The sequence below is a fragment of the Maniola hyperantus genome, chromosome 10, assembly GCF_902806685.2.
Source record: "Maniola hyperantus chromosome 10, iAphHyp1.2, whole genome shotgun sequence".
Classification (NCBI taxonomy): Eukaryota; Metazoa; Arthropoda; class Insecta; order Lepidoptera; family Nymphalidae; genus Maniola; species Maniola hyperantus.
The window spans coordinates 4,032,898-4,050,347 of record NC_048545.1 but is presented as its reverse complement, the minus strand read 5'-3'; the positions used below and the strand labels follow the sequence as shown (position 1 = coordinate 4,050,347).

The 17,450-nt window shown below is 39.1% G+C and overlaps 1 protein-coding gene across 4 annotated transcripts; it reads right to left on the bottom strand.

Annotated features, from left to right (window-relative positions):
- Window positions 1-1,787: 1,787 nt before the first annotated feature.
- Window positions 1,788-15,682, bottom strand: LOC117986008 (transmembrane and ubiquitin-like domain-containing protein 1). Of its 4 annotated transcripts, none has more exons than XM_069501145.1 (9): window positions 15,345-15,682; window positions 13,053-13,234; window positions 12,630-12,689; window positions 12,365-12,502; window positions 11,654-11,818; window positions 7,040-7,256; window positions 6,268-6,445; window positions 5,721-5,857; window positions 1,788-5,256 (listed from the first exon to the last, which is right to left on the bottom strand). In XM_069501145.1, the coding sequence occupies exons 2-9, from the start codon at window positions 13,225-13,227 to the stop codon at window positions 5,091-5,093; spliced, it is 1,236 nt and encodes a 411-aa protein (XP_069357246.1). In that variant the 5' UTR covers window positions 13,228-13,234; window positions 15,345-15,682; the 3' UTR covers window positions 1,788-5,090. The 4 variants fall into 4 exon arrangements, with proteins under 4 accessions (XP_069357246.1, XP_069357249.1, XP_069357248.1 ...); XM_069501148.1 differs by having other exon boundaries at window positions 5,721-5,854; XM_069501147.1 differs by having other exon boundaries at window positions 15,608-15,626.
- Between the last annotated feature and the right edge of the window lie 1,768 nt (window positions 15,683-17,450).

Below are 17,450 nucleotides of genomic sequence, written 5' to 3'. Positions count from 1 at the left end.
TGATTATGAGTTTGGAAATATTAACCGCTCGTCTAGGTGAGGTTATTGTTAGTTACATTTTCGATAATCCTCAATCCGGCGAGATACAATCTATTTGCAATTCTATTAATTGATGTTTTATTTGTTTTATCACTTTTATTACATTTTATTTTTCGTTTGCAGGTAACGGCACAGAGGAGCGAAACCCACTATTTTTTTTTTAATATTTAATATTGCCAAGTATTTTTAACAATAAATTATTATTAAAGTTATAATTTGAGTTTTATTTTTATAGGACTTATAATTCTTATTTAATTGACGTAAGGTGTAAACCCATGTAACAACATACAGAGTGAAGTTGAGACGAAGCTCAACGTCTAACCTTGATACTCTGTAATTATGGCTTGGCAAAATGGTAGTAAACAAAACAAAACACGCCTCGGCTCTATTTTTTACTCCGTAGGTATGCGTTGCGCCTAAAATCTGTCTTCTCAACGCCTTGGGTTCAATTTACATTGAAAGGGAATGGAAACGAATATCTAAAATATTACATAGCATATTGACATTACTATCTTCACTACGTAAAACACAAACTTCTTGCCCAAATGAAAAATTCGTCGGAACGCGCGGGAATACCCACGACTTCCCGGGAATTTTCATTCTCTAGAAATTGGTGCTTTACAGTGGAGATAGAATGTATAACAAAACTGCTATTTGACGCTTTGGTTCGTGCCAAGCTAGAAACCAGCGCTTGTATTTGGAATCCATATGAAAGCACTTACACCTTGCTACTTGAAAAGGTTCAAAAAGCCTTTCTAAGGTATTTATATAAAAAATTGCACGGGAATTACCCATTTATGTATCCCACAAAATTTCTCCAAGGGCACTTAGGTTTCCACTCGCTCACAACCCGAAGAGACTGCGACCAAATTGGTACAATTTGCAAGATTCTTAGGGGTCTGATTGACTGCTCTGAACTACACAACAAGCTCTGCTGCGTTTATGCACCCTCTAATTACAGCTATCTCCGCCACCGCTCCAATTTCGTAAGTCCGTTTAGTCGCACGGTAGCGCGTTCCAGGTCACCCATACCGCGCACTTTGGCTGCGCTCAACGCACTGCTGAAGGAGTCCCCTCGCTGTGACATATTTGCTGACAAATGGGCTGACCTCATGGGTCAGATCTTGCAATTTTGTGAAAATTTATAATTTTGCTTTTTAAAATTTATAATTTTAACAATTTTTGTAAGTATGTTTATGTTAGTTTGTACTCGTAGTTTAATTAGTGTAATTGGCTTTATGGCCGTTTTAATTAAATAATAAATAAATAATAATAATAATAGAAATCATTTTGTAATATTTTAAAAATTCCCTTCCAATGTAAATTGCTTTACGATGGATGACCATAGAATAACAATGAACAACAAGGAAAACTTCAAAAGAGAATACCCGCGGGGTGATTACGTATCTCGCCATCATTGCTGTCAAACGTAACAGCTGCTAGAGAGAAACTGCAATAGCCACAAAATAAGAAGAGAGCAAATGAACTGTCGCATTGCTACTGCAACGTTTTACTTTTACGTAATCACCCCGCGGGTCCTCCATCCCTAGATTTCGAATCATATAAGGTACCTAAAGTGATGATGTTGAGACTTTTCGCGTCACGCATTATACGAGTCATTGTCATACACATGCGATTTGATTTGATGGAATTGATTTAAAATTCGCATGGCATGCCAATCGTAAAATATGTTTTATTTCTAAAATAAAAAGAAGTTGTAAGACAAGTGTAGGTAAATAAAAAGCGAGTTCGCCTTCAGTATGATTTTATTTCAGGACCTTACAAAATTAAATAACAATAGCGTTAAGTAAGTATAGCAGAAAAAAATGTACATAAATGACGAAAAAATATTTAAATACAATTGTTTATTTAAGCTATCCAAAGATATTAAATGGAAAAATAATAATAATTTTATAGTGAAAATCAATCTTATACCTAGATAAATATAAAAATTTAAACCTATTTATTTACATTTCGCTGAATATAATTACATAATTATTTTATTATTATCAATAGGGTAGATGACTCGGCATTCCAACATTTTCTTTATCAAAAGGTGGCCTACGTTCCCATTGAAGTTATTTTATGAATTCGCTGATAAATTAAGTTACTTAATTGAATTTTCAAATGACATGAAAGAGATGCACGATATTAGTCGCGACGTCTCAACCATTTAGATGCGGGCGTGAGAGGGAGATAACGAGCTCTGCTTTGTCTGCCCCTTCATTAGCACACTTCGTTTTCACAGTTTTTTAAAAATAATAATCAAAATTAATCGTGCATCTACCCTATTCGGTAAATTTCAGAACTTTAATGTGCTACTAAAAATACTGCAATTATTGTAAGATTTTTAATGTGTTTTTTTAACCATCGATATCCTGAAAATATTAGATCCGTTTTTGACACAATGCAATACAAAAAAACTCTTATTTTTTACAGAAGTTTTTACTTTCAATACTCTCAATGGTCTCATACAAAACTTTATACAACGCAAGAGTTTAACGTCAGTTTTAACAGCGCCCAAAGTTTTTGTAATATTCCCATAACTGGAAAGCTCGCATGAATTTTACTAGTTTTAAAGGTTTATACATATTGAGTTTGAGATTACGTGGACGGTTGAAATTCAATATAAAATAATTAAAAGCATTTGTGCTATTTAACCATGCTTCTATGACGATAGACTAATTTAAATATATACATAATATAACAAATTAATCAATGTATATTCATTATACATAAATTATTGTATTATTATGATTCCTTGATTCAAGTACCTATACAAAAATAGACAAATATGACAGAATAATTAATTATAACGTCATTTACAAATGACTCGGATATTTGCCATAATAGGAGTATGGTAAGAATTTATAATTTTCATACTTTTCATACAAAACGTTCTACGTCAAACACGTTCATCTATGAAGAAGCTGACTGACTGACTGATTTATCAACACACAGCTCAAACCACTGGACGGATCGGGCTGAAATTTGGCATGCAACACAATGTTATTATGACGTAAACATCCGCTAAGAAAGGATTTTCGAAAATTCAACCCCTAAGGGATTAAAATAGAGGTTTGAAATTTATGTAATCCACGCGGACGAAGACGCGAGCATAAGCTAGTTTCCTAATAAATGCACAAAAATAATATATAGGACGTAAGTTCACAAGTCAACAGAAAATGGATACGACGTCCCTTTCTAAAGAGGCATTAAAAAATTAATAGTTATAACCTACTTAAGTTATATTTAACTATTTAGATACTGAATTTGCACCAATAGTTCACAAAAAAATTCAAACCGATGATTGGCGATTGTTTTTCTCTGTTGCTCTACGTCACGAGTGTATTGCTCTCTCGTTCGCACAGACCTACAAAATGCTCTTTGATTATTTTTAAAAATACCTTACGATTGGCGTAAAACGTTTTGCATTTGACGAGACGAGTTTTTGGTATAGCTTTTACTGTCATATGACTACCTAACCATTGCAGCGACCAAGCTGAACACGTCTGCACTCGGCTTTAGTGGAAAGGCTGTCTAACTTTCTCTTATACCGTTAATAATAATAATTGCAAACCTAATTACTGACTCGACACAATGTAATGTTGCCCTTATACGGCTAAACCTGATCGCACATTAGGTACAACGTGCACCGATCGCAACATCAGTATATGACGTCATCAGTGCGCATAAAGCGCTATCTACACATATGCGTGTCAGGGCCTTCCGAGCTCTGGACCAGAACAAACAGAGTTACCCGTGTTGATGAAACAGTGAAATCACTTATATATTCGGCTGTACTAGATGGCATTAACAGTCGCTTCAGTACTGAATTGAAATACATATCTTAAATTTCGTCACCGGCCACTGTGAACCGTGGCCTAGTTGGTCGAGGGCGCTCCGGGCGCGATACCCAGTTCGAATCCTGCCGGTTCCGCAATTTTTGATATGTATTTAAAAGTTTTGTAAAAAAAAGGAATACGCATTGTCAAAATTAGGTGCGCTTGGTGCGTGCGATCGACGATAGTACAAAACTGCTTATTTTTGATTACAGATATTTTAACGAAAAATTATTATAATACCTTAAATATTAAACGACGCACCATCGCCCGTATTTCTACGAGTACATAATTTACTTGACATCATTTATGTAAAAAAATTCTATGAACTTATAATCCTCGCTCAACGAACAGGCAGTGGCGTCCAAAGGGTTCGAAGTTTCGAACTGAGGGTAGGCATCAGGTTAACTATTAACTGGCAGGTTAAAAATTAAAAATGAGCATAGTGCTATTTCAATATAAGGGTAAGCAGTGCCTTTATGCCTCTATGACCTGCACGCCACTGCCACCAGTGTATAAAGATGTATATAAAGACGTAAGTGGGTGGTACCACTGTACGGTCCAATATCAGTCTAGTATGAAAAAAGTAGAAATGAATAATCCACCAGTTTTTCTATAATGACCGCGGTTTCTGATACAATAACCGACAAACATACTGAAGAATGCGCAGTAGGCGATTTTTGGGAGTCTTTAGACCAAAGGGAGCGCGAGGGTATTTACACCGCGCGGGTGCACGCGTTGTAGCTTTTGATTACCCTTGTTTTATGCGTGAAAAACAATAAATAAAAAGGGAGGCGACTCGTCGCACCCCCACGGGGCGGGCGCTGCGCTCGGCGTGGGCATGTTCGACTCGCCGCACCCGCATGGGGTGGAGAAGTTAGTGGTTGGGCACGGGCGTAGGTGCGGGGCGGCGCTCAGCGTGGGCATGTTCGACTCGCCGCACCCGCACGGGGGGCGCAGTTAGTGGTTGGGCACGGGCGTAGGTGCGGGGCGGCGCTCAGCGTGGGCATGTTCGACTCGCCGCACCCGCACGGGGGGCGCAGTTAGTGGTTGGGCACGGGCGTAGGTGCGGGGCGGCGCTCAGCGTGGGCATGTTCGACTCGCCGCACCCGCACGGGGGGCGCAGTTAGTGGTTGGGCACGGGCGTAGGTGCGGGGCGGCGCTCAGCGTGGGCATGTTCGACTCGCCGCACCCGCACGGGGGGCGCAGTTAGTGGTTGGGCACGGGCGGGGGCTGCGGGGCGGGCGCGGCGGGGCGGCGCTCGGCGTGGAAGGTGTCGGAGAGGTAGAGGCCGAAGATGGCAACGCTGTAGAACACCGTCAGCCCGAACAGCGCCACGCTCGCGCTCGCCGTGAACATATTCGAGTATTCGCATCTGAAATATTACAAAATACATTTTTCAAATTTTAACGTCACTCGTTTCATTAGAGCGGGACAAGATCACAGAACTCTATCCATGCAAAGAAGCTAGTGTAGGGCTCTCTTTGTTACGTAATCCCATACAAATGACAGAACCAAAAAACTCAGTGGGCGTTAAACGATTTCCTTCACCAACCAATCACAATCTTACGTAATCCCATACAAATGACAGAACTAAAAAACTCAGTGGGCGTTAACCGTTTTCCGTCACCAACCAATCACAATTATGTTTTCAAAAAATATTCGAAATTCAATTCGAAAATGTTTTCAAAAAACTCGTTGTCTCACTTGTTTGTTGGTGACACAAAATGGTTAACGGCCACCGAATTTTTCGGCTCTGTCATTTGTATGGGATTACGTAACAGAGAGAGTCCTATACTAGTTTTTTAATCTGTGGATAGAGTATAGTCGCATCATCACCTGAAGAACCAGACGACGGTGAGCGCGACGGAGACGAGCGTCATGAGGATGTTCTCCAAGTCCCACGCCCTCTCGGGGGCCGCGCCCTCTGTCACCAACTCGTGCGTTGCGCCGCGAGACTGGTTGCCAGGCTGCTGCTGGAAAACAGAAAAGAAATTAAGTTGATTAACTCTAAGAAAAAAAAAATTAAACAGTTCCTTTCTTTATACCATTAATGAAAGCCCTCTGATATGTGCTATGGTGCAGCGGCAGATGAGCGTAGCATGTGACACTGACCTGCCAGGGCAACCCTCCACCTCCCATGGCCCCACCAACCTCTCGGTTATATGGGCCGAATCGCGGGAGGGCGCCCGTTCGGTACTTGCTCTTGGCATTTTCCCGGGGCGCCTTCATGACTCCCTACAAATTATTTTGTCCCTTATGCTCACTCTCCCCCCTTTAGGGCTAGACGTCACTAGTACAGCTGAGATCCCCGCTGCTGCTCTTCTGTGGTGCGGGCCTGGCACCTGTACACTCCGAGCTGCTTCGCCTCTTATGTGACACTGACCTGTGCGGGCGCGGGTCTTGCGCGGTTGCGGGGCCGCGAGGGGTGCACGAGGCAGTGCACGACGGCGCGATGGTGCAGCCCGCACGCGCCCAGCGTCGCCGCCTCGTCGCCCAGCACTCGCCCGCGGAAGATGAGCCGCACGCGCCGCTCTGCGCACAGCTCCGCAGCGAAATGGCGTCTGCAACAATACGGCGCTTGTTGATAATGTTCTGATCTGATTCTGACCGGATGTCGGCCAAGGCAGTCAAGCTTAAAGAACATTAGGCAACTACAGCGGAGATATTATTACGAGTACACAAGTGTATGCGTACACAGAGATGCACTCATACAAAGCATACAGCATTAAGTTGAGCTGGAACTTGACAAGTTGTGGCGTATGGCACAACTTGTCAATAATATTATTACCTTGTCCAGAAGGGGTGAATTGTCCGCGAATCGTTTCACGTGCAAATGCTCTAGTAAACTAGTGATTCGCGAACGATAAACTAGAGTCTAGTTTATTTATTTCCTTTACTAGTTCATAGCTCAGCTAAATTATTATGAGACGTATGTTTCTAAATAACATATCAACCGATTACAGATAGATTGATTAATAGTTTGATAACTAACATACCAACCTACCGGCAAAGCCGTGCCGCCGAGCGATCTAGCGTTTCTATGCGATGCCGATAAGGGTTTAATAAAAACTGCCATGCCACTTCCAAGTTAGCCCGCTACCATTTTAGTAACTTAATTTTAACAATTTGTAATGAAATTAAATTTAAATACATACCTCTTAAAATCCTTCAGCAGTTCATCTAAGCTGCCCTCCACTTCCTTGAGAGTATCGTTGAGGTATTTGAGTTTGATCACAATCTTCCTGCCCTCTCTGTCTATGCTGTCATCATTAGAGCTACCGGCGTGATCCTGGGTTTCACCAGTATCTTGTGGGGTTGAGTTATTGTCTCGTATGTCATTGGGTTTCGCGGCACCCGGTTTACTATTTGATTCTGAAAAAAAAAAACACTAACTTATTTATCACTAGATGACGCCCGCAAATACGACTGCGTTTTGAAAAATTCCCTGGAATCTCTTTGATTTCCCGGGTTAAAAAGTAGCCTATGTCGAAACTATCTACATTCACTATACAATCTACAATGGTCCGACTTGATAAACCAACAAACAAACACACTTTCGCATTGCATTTACGCATTAAGTAAATTTGCAACACGTGGATGGGTAATGAATGATCTGCAAATAATATAGCAATCTAACGCCAGGCGTTAGATAGGGAAAAATGGAGAAGTCTAGAGGAGGCCTATGTCCAAAGAGGACAACCTGAACTGTAAATTGCTGGTGTTACCAATTTTTTAGAATAAATTATGTAGGATAGGATAATTAAATAATAGGAAATAAGAAATTAGTAATACGGTTAGTTAGTAATATAAGATGTATAACTATTGCATCAGAGAATAAAAGCTATTTTATTTTATTTTATAATATAGCAATTATTTGCTTATGCTCAGGTGGAAGAAGCGCCGGAATAACCAGCTCTTAGTTTTAAGATGTGATGTGTGACACTGTTTGGTAAATAAACGTCTTTTCTTTCTTTCTTTCTTTCAATTATGTTAATACACTCGCAAGTACGTAAATGCATACGAGAGTGCGCAAATACGCTCGAAAGCACGTAAATGCATACAAAAGTGCGTATAAATATATAAGCAAGTATGTAAACGCGGTGATAGCCTAGTGGTCAGGACGTCCGCCCTCTAATCGAAGCTCGGGGATTCGATCCCGGGCACGCACCTCTAACTTTTCGGAGTTATGTGCGTTTTAATTAATTAAATATCACTTGCTTTGCAGAGTTCTCCATAATGTTCTCAAACGTGTGTGAAGTCTACCAATCCGCACATGGCCAGCGTGGTAGACTATGGCCAAAACCCTTCTCACTCTGCAGGCCTAGCATGGGCCGGGAAATTTTCTCCCCGAGGAAAGGATAAAAATTTTATCCCCTCCGATAGTTATTTCCACTCTCCGAGCATGGGCACAGGGTTGGATATAATTATCCCCGGTGATAAGGCGGGGAAAGACTAGTCCTCGGTTAATGTCAAAGTGTTATTATTTTTTATCTGTGCTTTTGATTTTGCTCGTTTTCGTTACTCGTAACTCGTCTGTGGCTGCTTTTTATTTTAAAAGAGCTAGAAGCCGGAGCCGTAAAATAGTTTAAAAAACATTCACAGAAGATTATGCACGTAAGTATTGTTATTGTTTGTGTTTACCTAACCTAACTCCACTTTTGAATTATCCAAATTAAAAAATAATCGAATAGTTGAAATTCCTAGCTATCACAGTAAGTATCACAAAGACAATTTGTGTTAGTCAGTACACAAAATTGAAGTGATAATATATTGATATTGTTAGCGACAAAGAAATGCATAAATTGTTGTTTTATTTGCAGACATGGAAATATGTACTTGAAGAAGGGCACTGGCCACTGACTGACAAGTATGATGAGGCAGCTCGGGATGTAGGACCACCGGGAAATGTCTCAATAGTGCCGTCGGTCACATATATGAGCACATAAGTGTTCAATATTAATTATCACTGTTGGGCATAAATGCTCAACAGGAATTGGACCTGAAGACTCCATAATGGGCCAGCCAGAGAGATGCGTGTATTAATTTAGTTCTATTATATGTGTGTCTTGTATAACAAACTCAAAATAACTTTAGGTACCTACCTATTGGAATAGGTAAGTTAGGTACACATCTTATCAACATAAAATATTTTCATTATTGTTTGAGATGATGATAAAACTAACAGTTCAGCACACTGCACTGAGAAGAGTTCAATATCACTTAAAATTGGTTAAGCTGGTATGGTTTGAGCTATTAAACTAACCTAATTTCTTTATAAGCATGTCAAGCCAATGTTTTTTATCTTATGGCAGGAAATCTTTGAAGTGTCGGTGGTGGACTATGGTGAGACTGTCGTTTAACCCACTTTGTACACAGTGGGTACTTTATAAAACCAATAGCCCCGAGTGGTTTTCCTATAAATGCCAATAAATAAATAAAAAGTAAGTAGAGGATATGTACATTTTTGTAATTTGTAAATAGTTATGAATATAGGAAGTTATTCTATGGCAGTGTGGTTTGATTGAACATTAAACTTGTTACTTCCTTTTCTTAAGGATAATAGCACTACTTTTAGATCTGTTAAGTTAACATCATATTTGATTTGTGTACATCCAAATAAGCATTGTTTTAATTGGTATTCCTAATATTATGCCTAAAAGTTTGTGTTTGTTACTCAATCACACAGAAAGAGTACTTAAAGCAAAATTATTTTTTGAAGAAACTTATTTTTTGTTATAGCAGCAATAGAAATAAGTACAAAATTTCAACTTTAACCTGTTACGTTTCAGGAGACAGACAGATGGAGAGCTGAGACTGTAATAGGGTCCCATTGGTACCCTACAGAACCCTAGTAGTAGTAGTAGATATAAGGATGGGTTTGCACAAGGTGGTTTTAGGTAATAGGTACTTAAAGAAATATATTTTAATGCAAATATGTATTTATTATTCCATCCCTTTTTCCCTTTTATTGTCGGGCAACAGTTAGCAGTCTGGTTTGATCCATAGATATGTGAGATTTCTTTATTTGTTACATTTTCTAGTCTGTCCTTTGGTTGTTCCATTGGAATTCTGAAATATACAATTAATACATTAATGATTTTCAATAATAATAAATTAAGAGTAAGAGGATATACTGAAATGGTCTATAAAGTATAATAGGCTAACATATTTACTCTTACAAAACACTTATGATGAACCATTATAATTTGTAAAGTGTTATTGTGTTTGTGTATCATTATGTATATAACTATGATATAGGTGTGTATTTTAATTTAAGAATTGTTTTGTTAAATTAGACTCCTGCCTATTTTGTTCAAATAAATGATTTTATTATAATGAGTCATTGTGTTATTTTATATTTCCAATAATCCATACTAATATTATAAATACGAAAGTGTGTCTGCCTGTCTGTCTGCTAGCTTTTCACAGCCCAACAGTCTAACCGATTTAGATGAAATTTAGTACCTACAGAGTTAGCTTACATCCCGAGGATGGACACCGGCTACTTTTTATTCTGGAAAATCAAATAGTTCTCACAGGATTTTCAAAACCTAAATCCACACAGATGAAGTCGCGGGCAATAGTCATCCCATGACCTTGACTTGTATCTCACTGGTAACTACCATCTGCCAAGAGTCTTATAGATGTGAGGACGTAGGATAAATAGGGAATAGCCGCATGTAGGACCTATTTGTAGGTACCTACTACCTACCTAAGTAGGTAACCTAAATTAGGTACCTATTCGTTTGCACAAGATGGTTTTAGGTAATAGGTAAGTACTTACTTACTTTTATGAATCCATCCACCGAATTAATCGGCTTTAGTGCTTCATTAAGCTGCTCGCACAAGTACAGCACATAATATTTGTCCATCCGAAACAAGTGTCGGAACTCAGCGTCGGGAAATTCAAAGGGATTACTTCCATCACTAATTACGTGCTCATGTTATTTTCGTTCTAAATTCTCTATTTCAAACTAATAAAAAAAGCGCGAGACATGTTTTTTGATCTTTTAATAATTGAGTTAAAGTTCTATGAGCTTATACCCACCTCTAATCTCGATGATAAAATTATCCCTCTCAAATGTCAAAAAAGGACAGTTTATCTTCTTTTATTTGGCCCCATGCTATAGACGGTGGATAAATAGTCCCCCGAGTCCCCGTGAAATGTCAAACGGGGATAAACTTCTCCTCTCCCCTGTTGCCGTGCTCTGAGGGGTGGAGAAGTTAATGTTATCTCCTGTGCAGTGGATAAAATCGGGGGATATAATTTTTATCTTCGGCCCATGCTAGCCGTGCTGAGAGGAGACCCGTGCTCTGTAGTGAGCCAGTGATGGGTTGATCATGATGATGATTATGATGTACACGCCTACCACAGTAAATAAATAAAAATAAAATAAAATAAAAATCTTTTTTATTCGAATAACCTTTTACAAGTACTTACGAATAGTCGGGGATGCATCTACCACTGGTTCGGAATGCCTTTCCTAACGAGAAGAAACAGCAAGAAATTCGGCGGTTCGATATCACGTGAATGCAAACGAAAGTGCATAAATACGTGCCTGTGTAAGCTCTTAAATGCATACACAAGTACGTAAAAGTGCAAGTACTTAATGGCGTACAAACGCCTTTTGGGCTTGTTCTGTTCTGACATTAAAACTAAGTCGGCAAATTTTTGGCTTTTGGCTGTTTTCTGTCCTCACCGTCTTGAAAAGCATGTTAAGGTGTGGATCCTTACGGATGGTAAGTTGTACGAAAAGGAAAGTACTCACCACCAGACCTCGTGAAGAAGTCACAACCGGTGGTGACGTCAGCCTCCATAGCACTGACAATGCTGTCCATCTCCCTTATCTGCGCGTTACTGGCCGGCTCTTGCTCTTCTGTGCTTTCCGTTTCTTCGTTGGAAGATTCTGCTGTGGTTTGATTGTTTTGTGGTGCTGCAATAGATAAGTACACTTGTGTAAAGGAATTAGATGTCAAAGTTAGAATCGGCGCAGCAAGAAATGTGGCGGAAAATCACCTAATTCTCTTACAATCGTAACCCAACTTTAGATCCATCTACATCGACTGAAAATCTGCTATCTATGTATACATCAGATTGAAAATTGAAGGTGCGATATCAAACAACAACTGACGAAGAGACTCACAGTCCATCCGGCGATAGAAGTGCAACCGATTGTTATCCAGCATCACCATGTCCGCGTCGACGATGCTGTCCATCTCCTGCAGCGGTATCACACTGTCGCCTCTACTGCTCTCGTTGTCAGGTGCAGTGTTACTGCAGCCGTCAAACAACAACTGATGAAGGGACTCACAGTCGATCCGGCGATAGAAGTGCAACCGATTGTTGTCCAGCATCGCCACGTCCGCGTCGACGATGCTGTCCATCTCCTGCAACGGTATCACCCTGTCGCCTCTACTGCTCTCGCTGTCAGGTGCAGTGTTACTGCAGCCGTCAAACAACAACTGACGAAGAGACTCACAGTCGATTCGGCGATAGAAGTGCAACCGATTGTTGTCCAGCATCGCCATGTCCGCGTCGACGATGCTGTCCATCTCCTGCAGCGGTATCACCCTGTCGTCTCTACTGCTTTCGGCCTCAGGAACGGTGTTACTTGCAGCTGTCAAATTGCAATATTGTAAACACTTTATCAAGCTAAAATACATATCAAAAGGAGCTTGCAGGAATCAAATTTGAAACACTTGATATTGTGTCTTGACTCATTTGATGTCATAACTCATATTTACCTATAGGTTCAGGTGGTGGTACTTGGGCATTAACTGTACGAGAATTGGTTACAGTTGGTCCTGAAATAAAAAACCATCATAATTTTGTGAGTGAACTCCAAGCATAATTTGACATAAAATAGTGTTTCGTCGCTAATCAGATATGTATAACCAATGATACCACCAAAACATTCCAAGAAGGTGGCGGGTGAATAAGTGCATTTGCGAAAAAACTTATGTCCAGCAGTGGCCAAAATGGTAAGGTTTACTATTGGTATTCAAGTAGATATTTTTTTATTGTGTGATAGACTTGCGCTTGATAGCAATCATGGCTAAAAAAAACAATCATGAGATCTAGGTTGGAGCGCGCTTGCCTAAGAATGATGTAACTGTACAGTGCACATGCAGGGAAGTGACTACACTATTCCGGAACCGTACACTTACGTGTGACTATGCTGACAGTGACAGGGTGGTGCGTGCGCGAGCGCATCACAAGCACAGTCTGGTAGCGGTCCGGCCTGGCGTTGGTGGACCACCACGCCAGCGACGCCACCAACACCACCAGCAGCACCACTACAAACTGCACCACCTCATCTCCCACCCCTTCTATCAGTGTCATTTTGTAGCTAAAACAAAGATGATTTAAAAATTAAAATCACCCCTGACAGGTTAGGTACTATAAGCGCCTATACGCACGGTCGACTAGTCGCCCGGTAATTGGTCGACGGAGTAATCTGCGCACGGAGTTGTGCGACTTCGTATGCCACAGCAACTTCCATATAAATTACAGATTCTAAACATCGCCATCGACTGAGTTGCTGGGCGATAGTCGACTGTGCGTAATGGCTCTAATTTTATTGCATTGTAGTCAGGATTGAGTCCATAAGACAAGTGCAAGTAATACAAATCTCAACTATATAACTAAGATCCCTTTTTTACATTAGACATTTTTTATTTTAGACATTAGCTGAGAAAACAGCTGATAAAATAATCTTCAAACACTTGTACACATGATTACCATCTTGATTAAACAGGCTTTCGAGTAAAAGAAACTGCATTCAAATTTGTACATTTATTTCAGAGCTACAATGCTACAAAAGTAAGTCTATGTCCTTTTCTAGGATGCAAGTTATATCTATACTAGTTTTTGTCAAAATCGGTAAAGCAGATGAGCTTTGAAAAGCTAACAGACAGACAGACATGCTTTTTTTTTGCAAGCTTTTCATGGCCCATCCATTTAACCGATTTTAACTTTTGGTATAAAAATCCCAGCTTGCATCCCAGGAAAGGACATGGGTTCTAAGGGATACAAGCTACTTTTTGTCCTGGAAAATCAAAGAACTCTCACCTGGTTTGTGAAACTCTAAATCCATGCAGAAGTTGCAAGGATGATCTACTTGGCCATCATTATTTTACCAAAATATAATTTAAGTAGGTAGTTTGGGAGTTACAATTTACAAAGCAGCACATGAAATTACCTTCACAATTAAATAACCCTTCTTTAACTATGCTATTGGGTGAAAATTGTATTATTCAGAGATTCAGTATTTTTTTGAGATTTGCAGGCCAATCTGCACAAATCTTTTTATTCGAGAGAGAAATCTATAGATGTATTAAGTGTAAAACTTTAATTTTTCACTATCATTTTTTACTATTGACAGAGATAATATATTAACAAGTACAGATTGCTAACGTCATACATTCATTTAAAGCTCGCGTAAAACTCCTTTAAGTCGCCGGTACCTTGTAGTTCAACTCCTTATAGTGTGATGGCGTTATTGTGCAAGCTAAAATGTGAGTTATCGAATTTATTTAGTGCCATCTATCGAACAGCTGATGAAACTCAATTTTATTTAGAGCCAACTCAAATTTTCATTTTTTTATGATGCACATGACATCATGGCTCAGCGGTCAAGGTTTGAGTCTAGTTAATTACAACGACTTTTTGACTTTTTTTAATATTTAATTCATCAATTCATAGTAATTTTATTTTCAAGTGACAAGTCATTTTGTTACGCCATCTACTGGAATTTTGTAATACTACTTCAGCTATCCAAAGCAAAGGATAGAACTTGCTATGGATATCGTAAAGTTCAATGAGTCAATAATTAAAATTAAGAATTTGCTTTTTCCGATGATGATGTTGTGAAAATTTTGTATTTTGTTACTAAATATAAATAAATTTGATGAACCAGACAAGTAAAATATGATATTTTGTCAAATCCATAAAAAATATATTTCATACGAACCAAGTAACGCCATCTTGTAATAGTCTTAAACTAGTTACAATTTTAAATAGAGAGCAAGCGATCTGTACTTGTTAATTAATTATCTCTGCTATTGAGTAGGTAGGTATTAATATACTAATTACCTTCACTTTGCAAAGCTAGTGTATTTAATTAAACCTATGAAAGTATGTGAATGGAATTTTACTAGGAACTTAATCCATTCCATACTAATATTATAAATGCGAAAGTGTGTCTGTCTGTCTGTCCGTCTGCATGCCTTTCATGGCCCATCCGTTCAACCGATTTTGACGAAATTTTGTACAGAGATAGCTTACATCCCGGGGAAGGACATAGGCTACTTTTTATCCCGGAAAATCAAAGAGTTCTCACGAGATTTTTAAAAACCGAAATCCACGCAGACGAAGTCGCGGGCATCAGACAGCTTTTCAAGGTCACATACATGGCACCCAAAATACAATGATAATGATTAATCATTACAAACACTTGCCTCACTTCGTTGCAGATATTAAATAATTAGAGAAAACTTGATGCAGCTGTTTACTCATTTACTGAGCCATTGGTTCAAAATCCGTAGCGGAGGGAGAATTATTGAGAAAACATATCGTAAACAGCTGAAACCACAATTACGTCGATCGTCTAAACACAACAATATTCCCGAAGTTTAGGCGTCACTGAACTTATTATTTGCAAAGAAGATTAATTAAGAACATTTATACAGTCGCAGTTACAAATCTAATTAACGTTACCTACTGTTGTTAATAAATATAAATTATTTTGCAAAAAATTATTTAGGTGTTCACCACAGAGTACTGGGTCTGGAGTACAACATGTTCACAATCTGACACTCAGTGTTGCCAACCACAGATCACTATATACATAAAAAAAGTACTCTGTGACTAATACTAGGTAAGATTTGCAACTAGCGTGGCCCCCTCAGTCCCTCTCGCTCAAGCAGATTTTCTTACTTGTGAAATGTCATTCCTTCTACACTTCACGTTGTTTGCCAAATTCTCACGTACAAATACATTTTGGCAAACAAAAAAAAGTGGCTACGGTGATAAGGACAAAACATAATCATTTTGTCACGTTCTAACAAGAGCTTAAAAATGCATTTAGCTTATTTATTTATTTTCCACACTAAAAGAAAAAACGCTTACAATATTGGTTTCTTCATGCTCGTAAGCGCTTGGCGGCTTGTCTGACCACTGCACATTCCTCTGTAGTTAATACTTAGTCTAATATTCTAGGTAGGTATGTGTAACTATTATGAACAAATGTAGGTAGGTAGTTTTAAAATAAAATATGTCCGCGTATACAAGCTTCAATTTTTGCATACGAGTTGGACCTCGCCACGCCAAAATGTACCACGCCACACAGCATCGATCTCATCGAAAATGACTTGATGGTATATAGCGATAAAAGTCATTCTCCCGATACCAACGCAATGCGGCCCGGCTCACTTCGGCATAGCTCGGTCCAATATACTGGATAACGCGTATACAGGCTGCTTCAATTTGACAGAAAATTTTATTATTTCATATTTAATAAATAATTTTTAATTTTGTATTTAATGTTGTTTTTACTTATTTTGGATTTAAGATCCGTTGGAAGGTCGTTTATTAGCCTTGGAAGTAAATAATCTGTGGTCTTTAACCATAAAAATTGTTTGCTTTTGTTGTATTAATTTCTATCTCTCTCTAACAGTAAGTGTCACAATAGGGCTACTTCTAACAGTCCTTATTCTGAGGTTTAGACCAAGACCTTTCAAGAAACGGGCGGGTGTTGTTTCTTTTAATTCAGTCCTCACGGGTAACATTGTAAACGAGTCAAACATTGAGTCGATGACTCAATCACCTGCAAAAACAAGAACAAGATAAAAACATTTTTTTAACACCCAAGATGAAGGAAGTTTGACGTGTGTATCTTTGTGTCTGTGTATCTGTCTGTGGCATCATAGCTCCTAAACGAATGAAATAAACTTATAAAGGTGACTTGTGCGAGAGTGCTCTTTGGTATAGGTAATCGAAGAAAATCTGTCCAGCTGTTTGAAGATTATCAACTCTTTTCTAGTTGATGAAGGGATATGAGCATCTTCCACTGGTCAAATTGATTAGAAAAGTATGCTAACTACTTCAATAGCTGAGCCTCAGTAGCTCAACCGGTAAAGGAGTGGACTGAAAACCGAAAGGTCGACGGTTCAAATCCCGCCCGTTGCACTATTGTCGTACCTACTCCTAGCACAAGCCTGACGCTTAGTTGGAGAGGAAAGGGGAATATTAGTCATTTTACATGGCTAATATTCTTTAAAAAAAAATGATACTGCAAAAATAAGGTAACCTGATGCTACAGCATCACCTGAAATCTGCAGGATAGGTACCTTACTCGTCAAAAACTTACGGCCAGTCTTATTAGAATAAAAAGACCGGGTATTATTATCCGACCAATCAATACATATTAGCAGCTAAATAATTATAAGACCAAATTCTAATGCCCCGCCCGTATAGTACTTATAGCCCGTAAGTGTAAGTATCTCGATGCTCACGAGGTTTCAGACATATGACATGTGGAGTCCACTGAAAGCACCCCAATCGTC